This window comes from Urocitellus parryii, chromosome 3 (assembly GCF_045843805.1).
Source record: "Urocitellus parryii isolate mUroPar1 chromosome 3, mUroPar1.hap1, whole genome shotgun sequence".
NCBI lineage: Eukaryota > Metazoa > Chordata > Mammalia > Rodentia > Sciuridae > Urocitellus > Urocitellus parryii.
This window is the reverse complement of record NC_135533.1, coordinates 138,802,997-138,814,252: the sequence shown is the minus strand read 5'-3', so window position 1 is coordinate 138,814,252 and position 11,256 is coordinate 138,802,997. Positions and strand designations below refer to the sequence as shown.

The window sequence follows — 11,256 nt, the reverse complement described above, 5'->3', positions numbered from 1 at the left end:
TTATTTTAGAGTCGTGTGTGATGAGCAGGGGGAAAATATTTTTCCTCCGGGACCACGGGGAGCATCTAGGTTGAGCCATGCTGCTTCCGATCTCCCAAGAGCAAAATCCGGAGTAGATTCCGCCAGCTTCCCAGCCCACCCGCTGCCAGCGGTAACCGGGTCCCAGGGAGGGAGCGGGCCTACTGCCGCCAGTGGGTCACCTGGGATCTACCTGTGGAGGGGCTTGCTACGCAGCCAGAGGGAGAGGAGCATCTACCAGGAGGACACAGGCTGCAGACGGGTTCCAAGGGAGGTCACCTCTTGGCTTTGCAGTGCTGGACCCGACCTGTCTCAGCTGGACGCTGCCTTAAACCGTGGCTCTGGACAGCCCCTGGGCTTGTTCGGCCGGCAGAGCCACACCTGCAGCCGCTCGGGCTCATCAAACCCAAGCCAAGGGACTTCTGCTTCCGCAGGATCAGGGAGGGTCCAGAACTGTCTGCGATGGCGGATTGTCACATCTTACCGCCCAATATTAAGGCCACTAGCCCCTGGCCACTGAGCACTTGAAACCTGGCCCCTCTCACCGAGGATCAGGATTTTCAGTCCTACTCAACTCTGACTCAAGCTCAAGGGGCCGTAGTGGCTTGGGGCCATCAAGGTTCAGCCTGAGCCTGAATGTCTCTGAGGATGGGAGGGAGGAGCCACGGAGCTGCCAGTTGAGAGAGGGGGCGTCTCTCCTGGTGCTGGGGCACAGGAGGCGACGTCTGGACCCAGAGCCCTGGAGGGGTCCCATCTTGGTCACGGAGACCTGAGCCCTGGGACCCTGGGCTTCCTCTGCACCTCCTCTCTGCACCGCCCTCCTTCCTGGTCCAACCACGCTCCCTCCTCTTCCAGGAAAGACATCGGATCTATAGCCTGCTCTTTCCTGGATCCATCCCTTCCTCCTCCTCCTCCTCCTCCTCCTCCTCCTCCTCCTCCTCCTCCTCCTCCTCCTCCTCCTCCTCCCCTCCCTCCCTCCCTCCCTCTCTCTCTCTCTCTCTCTCTCTCTCTCTTTGTAGTCCTGGAGACGGAACCCAGGGTGCTCAACCATCGAGCCACATCCCCAGCCCTTTTTATTTTTTATTCTGCATCAGGTTCAGCCGAGGCTGGCCTTGACCTTGTGATCCTCCTGCTTCAGCCTCCTGAGTGGCTGGGATTACAGGTGCGTGCCACGGTGTTCCAGGATGGCTCTTCTCCTTCCTTCTGCTGAGAACCAACCCCCACTCATCCCTTCTGCCACTTCACACCCCATCTCTCCCCAGGGGACTAAGGGAGAGGAAGTATACAAGATGCCTGGCCCACAGTCAGCACTATCTCCACATGAGCTAAGTCCATCTTCATTCACAACTAAGGAAGTGGAAGCCCAGAGAGATTAGGCCACTAGTCCAAGGTCACACAGCCAGTGAGCCACCAAGGAAAATAAGGACATTCTCACGGTTGTCCGAGCTCAGCATCACTGTGAACAGGGCTTATGGGGGAACCCCGGGAGCTATTTGGTTGGCCCTCGAACTCATAAGGAACTTTACATTTAAATATTGGATGTTCTTGACAAAAGAGCTCAATATGTTGATTGCTTTCATCTGCTGAATAGGATTTTGGAAGCTCTGTTTTATCAATTCTCCATTTAAAAAAACAAAATAAAACAACCCAAAATGATGCTGGGAGGGGGTTTCTCTCCACTGCTGAGAGGGCTGCACAGTCACGCTGCTTTGTCCCCACGCCCGTCCTGTACCCACCCAGCTGCTCTGAGGATGTCCGGGGCCAGAGACTTTTCTATGGCAGGTCCCGTCCTGTGCACGGTAAGGAGCTGAGTGTCACTCGTCACCAAGACACACTGTGGGACAAGGACCAGCCCCCACCGGAATCATGAAACCTCAGGCATCTCTGGATCTTGCAAAATCGGGTTCCTCTGAGGGAGGGGTGCTGAGCCCCCAGCCTGGGCTTCCCCTTCCTGTCCACCCAGGGGTCTCAGAGGATGGCCGGCTCCTCCCTGTTCCCATGTGGGACGGAGAATTTGCCTTTGCTGAGTGGCTCCCACCCCACCCCCTCTTGGGGGTCCCTACCCCTGTGGAAAAGCCACCCCTCCCCTGGGCTCGGTATTTTGATGGGGACCAGCGTCCTCAGCCCCATCACGTGCCACATCTGGTGAGTCTCAAACTTCAGGAGCAGAGAGTTCAGTGAAGGACTGTTAAGACGCAGATTCCCGATCGGCCCTGCAGAGTGAGCAGCGGGGGTCCGGCTGGGCCCCCTGGAATCTGACCGGGAGCAGTGGCAGGAGGCCCGTGTCCCCGGGAGCTCCCTGGCCTGGCCTCTAGCTGCGGTCATCGAGTCCTTCCTGGCCAGCTGCCCCGCCCCTCCCTGCTGCCTTCCAGCCTCCCCGACTCGCAGGAGGCCAGGTGTGGCCAGGAGCCTTGCTGCCCTCTTGGGCAGGATCCACCCTAAGTCTTCTCTGTTCCCCTGCACTGGCCGGTGATCCCCCGCCCAAGCCCAGCGTCACGGTCACATCTTCGCAGAACCTTCGCCAGGTCCTTGCCACCGAGCCTCCCTGGTAGCCAGGTCCCCTGATCCCTTGCAGAGAGGGCACGGGGCGGGGGGCCTGGGCCTGGGTCCAAGGGATGCTGCGTGCATCAATCAGCCCAGCGCGGACCACGGACCAACCCTGCAGACCTGGCCGGGAGCAGGTGGGCCGCGCATGCGTGCTGGGCACAGCCAGGTGGGCTGCAGCCGGCTACGGCCCAGCCAGCCAAGGAGCAGCCGGCTCTGGCAGGAAGCCCGTGTTCCACAGACGGCAGACTCCTCGTTCTCCACACCGGGCTGGCCTTCGCTCCTGGCCTCCACCTGGGCAGGGCAGCTGGGGGTTGTGGAGACTGGATCTGGGGTCTCGGCAGAGATTTAATCCTTGATTTCATGTTGGAGGAAATGCTTCTTCAGAGAGCAGGAATTCTGCTGTGGAGCTGGAGAGGAGGCTGGGCCCTGTCCCTATCCTGACTCTTAATTTCTCTTCTTTTGGGCATCAGGGATTGAACTCAGGGGCACTCCACCACTGAGCCCCATCCCCAGCCCTAGTTTGTATTTTATTTTGAGACAGGGTCTCACTGGGTTGCTTAGCACCTCACTTTTGCTGAGGCTGGCTTTGAACTCACGATCCTCCTGCCTCAGCCTCCCAAGCTGCTGGGATGACAGGTGTGCACCATCGCACCCATATTATCCTTGTAATTTCCAGTATCCCAGAGCCGGGCAGGAATCTGAAACCCAAGCCTTCAGGGTCCTGGCTAGTAAAGAAAGGTAAGTAAGGGGATCAGGCTGATTTGGGTGCTGGAGAATGTCACCCCCTCCCAGATCCTGGGCTGGACACCCCACCAGGAGGAAGCTGTGCTTCAAGGGGTCTTCTGATTCACAGGGCAGCGGGCCCTGGGTGCCCACCGATCCCACATCCTGGATTCAACCAATCATGGGTTTGAAATATTTGAAAAAAAAAAAATCGGTTCCTGTGCTAAACACTACAGATTGTTTTCTTGTCATTATTCCCTAAGCCACTCAATGTGACAACTGTGGACACAGTCACTACGCTGTATCAGTTATGCTAAGCCACCTGGAGCTGGGCTGGAGTGTAGGGTGGGAGGTTCTGTAGCTTTATATGCGAATCCTCAGCCGTTGCATTTAAAGGACTGGAGTATCCTCAGGCTTGGGGATCCCAGAGGGTTCCTGGGACCAATCCCCCTTAGACACACAGGGCAACTGGATCCACCTATTGAAGGTCTAGAAACTACTTTTAGTGTAAAATCTCTTGATTTTTTCATTTCACTACCAACTCATTTTCAGAAAACTGTGCAGGCCAAAGCCAACTTGGAGAATCACACATGACTCTCAGTTCCCTAAGTGGACGTCCATCCTCGGACTGATGTTCCAGGGAGATTCAACAGGACAATGTCCTCCACAAGGTGTCACTTGGCAGGAGCGGGACCTGCTTCAGGTGTGTCTGCCACTGACCTTCCCCAGGAACCTGACAGGCAGGTCTGGGAAGAATCTCTAAGAATTGGGACCTTGGTCCTCCGGGCAGTGGGCTGAGCTGGTAGAACCTTTCAGAGACAGGGCCTAGTGGGAGGTCCTTATGTCATAGAGGGAGTTGCCCCGGGAAGGGATTAAGGTGGTGCTCTGGGACACCGAGTTAGCACTCACAAGAGAGCTGTTATAAGAAGCAAGCCCAGCCCCGCCCCTCTCTGGCTTCCTGTCTTGTCATGACCTCCTCCCGCACAGGATCTGGCCGTCATGCCACTTTCTGTGCAGTCTTCACCAGGGCGAGTGGATGCCAGCACCCATGCTCTTAAACTTTCAGAACCATGAGCAAAAGAAACTCTTTTCTTCATAAAGCACCTAACCTCAGGTATTTAGTTACAGTAACAGAAAATGGACTAATACAGTTGCCTAAAACATGGAAAAAGTCTTCACAGATGCGCTGAGACATGAAGGATCTGGAGATGGGAGATGGTCTTGGATTATCTGGGTGGGCCCTAAGTGTTATCACATGTCTCTCTGCTTCCTGGTGGCCATGTCCTGAGCTATCTTCTTCCTCTGCCACATTCTCCTGCCATGAGGTTCTGCCTCACCTTGGGCCCAGAGGTCTGGAGCTGGCTGATCATGGGCTGAACCTCTGAAACGATGAGCCCCAATAAATTTTTCCTCCTCTACGTGACTCCTGACAGGTCTTTTGGTCACAGTGACAGAAATAAAATTAAAAAATAACAAAACTGACTAAAACACCTTACAAGAGGTCAGAGGGCAGAGGGCGATTGGACTATGACCTCTAGAAGGAGGAGGGGCTAGGATCACGAAGCAGGAGGCTTTGAGGCTGGAGGATGGGGCCACAGGAGCCTGGGAATGTGAAAAATGTAAATCTAGAAGCTGGGAAGGGCCTGGATCCCCAGGAGGGAAGCCGCCTCACTGGGGTCCTGATGTGATTTCACCCCAGGGAGCCCCCCGTCCGGCTCCAGTCTCCCAGTCTATGAGCGCCTACGGGTGCCTCTGAGATTGGGTACTTCGTGGTAATAGCTATGGCTGGCTGATATGGTGAGCCAGTGGGGACAGGGGTGGGGACAGGATGGCCCCACCCACGTGTCCAACCTCACCGTCCACCCCCTCCCCTAGTCACTAAAACTCGAGCCCCTCAGACCTTCTTTCAGTTCCTGGAACATCCCGACTGGGGCCTGCCTCAGGACCTTTGCATCATCTGCTGTGCCCTCTGCCGGGAACACCCTTCCCTAGATTCCACACGGTGGGCCCCTTCCTCCCTTCTCGGACCCCTGATCTAATGTTCCACCCAGCCCCAAGCCACTTCCTTTCCAGTCACTCTTTGATTTCCTCCACAGCACGAATCTCTTTCTAAAATGATTGCAAGCGTCTGTGGGTTTCTCCTTCCTTTCTTGTCTCATATGGCCCTGGGGGTGGGGGGGGGGTCAGGGGCAGAGGGTCATCCCTGGGTGCCCAGTGCTCTGAAGAGGATGGGGGCGGAACGGAGGCTCCTTGCACGGAGGACAGTCAGAAGCCCCCCGTTGCAGGCAAATTTGGGGGTGGGCGGGCAGGTGGGCTGATCCCAGGGCTCTTCCCAAGAACGCAGGGTCCAGCTGACCGGACAGCAGGGACATCCAGAAGGGGGACGACGGCCTTAGACGGAGGATAGAAGGACGATGGAGGGCCCTTCCCTGACCCAGGGAGGCCCTGCTCCACGTCTCGAGGGACACCAGGTCTCAGGCGTCTCCATCTGCTCCAGCCAGGGCTACCTGCTTTGGAAGGACTCTGAGAAAATCCCCTGATCTCCTCAGAAACTGCCTGGCCAGCCGCTGTGTGCACTGAGGCCGACACACCATCCACCAAGCCGGCTGAGGTCAAGGGCATGGGCTGGGGGCAAGTCTGGGCTTTGTCACCTGTTAGCTGCGTGACCTGGGACAAGTGACTATACCTCTCTGAGGCTTGGTTTCTGCATCAGGAGGATGGCAGGAGCACCGTCAAGAGCAAAGGACATAATTGACAAAAGGACTTTAGCACGGGGCCGGCCTTCCTCTCACCCCCACAATGAGGTGGATTCTCTGGGCCTGACACTGCTTCCATTCCTTTAGCGGCCCCCTCCTGCCTCCTTCCCCTGTAACTCTGGACACTTGCAGGGAAACTTCTGGGTAGAATCAGGGCAGCACCCTGGGGCTGGGGCTGTGTGACTCTGGAGAAGTGACTTCACCTCTCTGAGCCTCAGGTACCTCGTTGAGAAGAGTGAGCCGAAGCCACACGTCCTATTTATTCACACAGTCTCTGAAGAAGGTACGCCGTCACTGACCAAGTGCCCCACGAAGGGGGACAGTGATCAGAATGCAGGGCGAGGCTGACCTGCCGGTCCAGATGGACGCGGGGCCGGGGACCTTGGCCTCCTTCGCACCCTCCTTGAGGGCAGCAAGCCCAGTAACCTGGATATCCTCCGACAAGCAGCCTTTTAAAGTGACCGCTCCTAAGGACCAAAGGTGCCAGAGGACCCGGGTTTAAGCCTCTCCTCCTCCCCACCCGCCACAGACTGGGGATGCCCTGGACCTGCGGCTCTGGGCTTGGTGGGCCTCACTGTCACCCAGGCCAGCTGGTGACCGTTCCTCCAGCGTCCAGATGCCAGTGCCAATCCCCACCCCAGACACATCCTGGATGGGGGGACCCTTGGTTGGGAGGAAGAGAATTTGGGGGCAGCTATGAGCATCTGGGAGCTTGAATGTCCCCAGGCCTGCCAGCCCCGAGAGTGACCCTGAATACAGCCTGCTTGGCAACTGGACAGGGGGAGAGGCAGCCCCAGGGACAAACCCACCCAAGGCAGGCAAGTCCGATGGCCCCAGGACCTTTGGACCTTCCCACAGATAAAAAGCAGGCGGAGATCCCAGCTCTGTCTCCTGCACGAATAGGGCTTCTAAAATAGCCTTGAGTCCCCCACGCTGGGTAGACCAAGGAAAGACGGATGGACGCATTGTGTCAGGAGGACGCGTTCACCGTGTCGGGAACCGCGTCGCCTTGGCAATCCAGCTGGTGGCACTGGAGTGGCCAAAACAACACACCTGTGCCCCTGGATGCTGGACGCTTATCGCGTTTGCAGCCATCCCCCGGAGACGCCCCAAGGACCGGGGACAGGCGCTTTCTCGGGAGCCACTTAAAGCTCTCTCTGTGGTGGAGCTGGGAACTCCACTGATGCAAACCCCATCAAGTGTGGGGGGCGGCACTGTCCCCAAGCAGCTTCCCAGAGTAGAGGGGGGCACTTACAAAACGCCACGCCCCAGGGGCGGAGGAGCTGTCCTGAGGCCACTCTGCCTTACGGTGCTCCCCCAGCAGCCTCCCTGGGCCCCGGACCTCTGGGGACTTCCTCTCAAACCTCCCCTCCTCCAAAGTAGGTCGAGTTGGGGGCAGAGGGAGGGCCGAGGCGGACGCCGTAGGCTGGGAGCTGGCCCAGCCTCCTCCTTGGGGAATCAAAGCAGGAGGGGGCTCCCCTGGGTGGTGCTCGGAGGGGCTCCTGGGGGCTCCCCGAGGGCCCTGCACATGGCTGAGGACGTCCAGCCTGGCGTGCTGGGTCTCTGTGCCCCTGGCTGGGGAGGGTCCATCAGCAGGATCCTGGGGGGCCTCACGTCACACAGGGTGGCTCAGGCAGGTCCAGGTGTGGCTGAGGTAGAGCCCCCAGGAATCCTGGTAGTCACCCCCGGGATCACGGTCAAGGGTACGGGACACTGGACGCAGCGGGGGTCAGCTGCCTGTAGGCGGGAGGCTGTGCCCACGCAAGCCGCATCCCGTCCAGTGGTCTCCGTGTTGAGGACCAAGGAGGGTCAGTGAGCCCGGGAGGTGGGGGTTGTGCCCAGACCACACTCTCCAGGGTCTTCCAGGAAACAAGGGGACACCCACGTTCCAGATCTTGCAGCTGCTTTAGGACGTGAGTCCACCCACTCAGACTCAGACCCCTCAAGGCCTCAGTGGGCGGTTCCCGTGGGTCAGCTCTGCAGGGGCCCAGGAAGCGGCAGTTCCTGGGCTCCAGCCTAAGAGGCCCCCTGTGCTCACCCCAGGGAACCAGGAGAACCCTGAGGACCGATCCTGGCCACTGGCTCTGGGAGTGACGTCCAGGACCACAGGAGCCCCCAAGCATCTGCCCATCAGAAGGGTCCCGCTCCACCCCATGAGTGGGTCCGAGACTTCCTGCCTTCCTTCTCCTGGAGACTAAACGTTCCAAGGACACACAGTGTCCCCACATCACATGTGACACATGGATCACCCAAAACACCTCCTTCCAGGGGTCCCGGAGGATTCTGCAGGATGGAGATGGGGAGACAGTAGTCCCCGAGCCGGGGTCACGGGTGGGCTCTGGGTCTCGCGGCGAGAGCCACAGCCTAGGCCCGCGCACCTTTTGTCATCACGGTTTTCGGGGTTCAAGGGTGGTCACGTGGGGGTAGGTTCAGGTGTGGGGATAGCTCAGGCTGCCTCTGGGCTGCGAGGTTGAGTCTCAGGGACTGCACACGCCCTTGCACACACACGTGCACACATGCACACACACACACTCCGGCGCGCCTGGGGGCTTACCTGTCCACCTGGACGCCTGTGTCTCTCGTCTCCGCCTTGGCAGGTGCCCCTCGCTCGGCTCCTGGGCGGCCGCTGGTGAGAAGGCTCAGCACAGGCTCGATCTCTCTGAGCAGTTCGTTCTGCTCCGGGCCGCCCTGGGGGCCAGCCTTGCTGCTTTTCTTGGCCAGGTCCTGGCTCGGGGGCCTGGGGGCCAGGCCGTTGGCTTGGGGCAGCGAGCCGGCTTCCGGCCCCTCGTCCTGGGCCTGCTGAGGCCCGTTCCCGGGGCCCGGGGGCCCACCCGCGGTGGGCAGCTGCTCTTTGCTGGCTGAGGGCTGCTGGGACAGATCGACAGCTTTGGTGGGAGGTCCCAGGGGCTGTGTCACCCGGATGGTCTTGGGGGTCCCATCCCCGGTGAAGGTGGTCTCCAGGTGCGTGGTAAAGCCCTCGGGACCCCTCAGAATGAGGACCACGTGGGTCTCGGAGGCAATGCCGCGGAGCACCTCCAGGGCGCTGTCATAGCTGAGGTCCACCAGGGGCCGGCCGTTGACGGCGAGGATGATGTCCCCCGCCTGGACCAGGCCACTCTGCTCGGCGGCTCCCCCGCGAATCAGGTCCGAGATGATGACGGGGGGCTTGCTGACGCGCTCCTTCACCAGGAACCCCAGGCCCCCGACTTTGCGCTTGAAGAGGCGGACGGAGATGACATTGGGCTGGATCTGCTGAACCCCGAACATGTGCTCCTCCATGGCGCCTGGCCTCCGAGGGTCCACCCTGAAGACCCCGAAGCCTATCCAGCCGAGACGGATCCTCCAGGAGGGGCCAGGACGCGGCTCTGCCGAGAGAGGAGCCGGGGACACAGTGGCCCAGAGGTTTCAGCCTCCGCCGTCTCTGACGTCAACGCTGCGTCACCAGCTCATTGCCAGGTGGCCGTCGGTGGCATGATTTCCTGCGTCTGCCCACCCCCCGCCTTGTCCTCTCAGGAGGCTGACAGCAGACAGACGTCAGGAGAGCGGTGGGACGTGTCCCCGAGCCACAGGTCGGCAGGCCGGGGAGGAGCGTCTGGGGGTGTCTAGAGGTGGCGCGTGATGGCTGTGGGCTCTTCCCTGGGCATCGTGGTCAGCGGCTTGTTAGATGCAGATGAGATCGGGGACTTCCGGAGCTGAAGAGAGGGGACAAGGGCATGAATGGAGGGAAGGGAGACGAGAGATAGAGGGACCACCCCACCCCACCTTCAAGACGAGGGTGACAACGCAGACCAGCGTCCAGTCTAGCCCAGACACCTGGGGCTCTGAAGCCCACCTAGAGGTGGAACCTCGGTCCTCGAGGGGACAGTCCCCTCATGAGCCGCAAGCCGTCTGGTTTCACCTCCAAGATGGAAGCCCTCAGCCACCCGAGGGTCTCCTTGGGGGGAATCGGGGACAGTCAGAAAGCAGATGGGAAGACTCACAGGACCTCCCTTATCTCCGTCCCCTCCAACTTACCACGTGGCTGTCAGCATAGCCCAGGAGCTCGGTGGCCGGGGCTCTCTGGCCCCTCATTCCAGCCCTTCCACAAACCCCCCACCCCCACAAACCCACCCGAAGAAGAAGGATACCACCTCCCACGGACCCAGGGACAGGGATGCCAGCCGACCTTTGGGACCATTTTTATAATTCTTAGCTTGTTGTAAGTTGAAAAACGGAGATGTGACCCTATTAAAACACCATCAGTCCCCAAGGCGCAGGTCCCCAGGAAACTCTGGAAGACCTCCGTGCCCCACAGACCAGAGAAACATGAGAAGGGCTGATGTAACCCTGGGGATCTCGGGGCACATCTCAGAGCTCCAAGAATCCTCGCTGATTGAGGAAGAAAACCACCCCCCCCCCCAAGATGAACTCCGATGGCAGCTCCTGCACTGACGCTCCTGACCTGAGTCAGTTCCTATTCTGACCCCCGTGATCGCCCCTCGATAGATGTGCAAGCCGAAGCCCGAGGGGGGTTCAGGTCTTTGTTCAGGGCCACTCAGGGGACGGCAGCAGAGGGAGGGTGGGAAATCGGGCACCTCACCCTGGAGCCTGAGCTCTGAGACTTATATGCTAATTATTTTAAATTGACTTTCTCATTATTCTCTCAAGTCCCGGTTTGGTTTCGCTCTTTGAAACACTGGCGATTTCCAAGTGAGGGATCCCCCTTGCTGAGCAGTGTGGGGTGTGGCCGGAGTACCCAGGGCTGCAGATGCCCTGGCTCAGGGGAGCACACCCCCCACCCCGTGGGGTGTCCACAGGGGGCTGCGTCTGTGGGTCTCCGTGTCCACGTGTGTTAGGGTTTAGACGTGAGGTGTCCCCCTCAGAGGCTCCCTTGTGAGATGGGGTGAGAAGGTTCGGGGCGAGCTGATTGGGTTGGGAGTCTCGACCTCCTCAGTGCAGGACTCCCCTCCAGACCCGGTACCCTTCTCCTCCTCTACAACCGCTCACAGCCGTGGAAAAGGGCACTAAAGCCATGTGTCCACCGCCCCTTCTGGGCTGGGGCAGGAGATCTGTGGGGGGTTGGGGGCATCAGAAGGTCCCTTCGTCTCTTTCTCTACCCTCGAGCCCAGGTCTGGCTCCAGGCCACCCCCCTCCTGTGTGTGTCCTCACCACACTTTAGCACAAGCGGGGAGCCCCCATCTGCCACTACTAGCAAACTGACACACTTGGTTCC

The 11,256-nt window shown here is 59.4% G+C and overlaps 1 protein-coding gene across 1 annotated transcript in view; it reads right to left on the bottom strand.

Annotated features, from left to right (window-relative positions):
• Nos1 (nitric oxide synthase 1) overlaps positions 1-11,256 on the bottom strand; it is a 138,449-nt gene that overhangs the window by 57,822 nt on the left and 69,371 nt on the right. The window contains 1 exon segment of the mRNA XM_026386158.2: positions 8,599-9,736. Coding sequence (XP_026241943.2) covers positions 8,599-9,323 — 725 coding nt within the window. The 5' untranslated portion in view covers positions 9,324-9,736.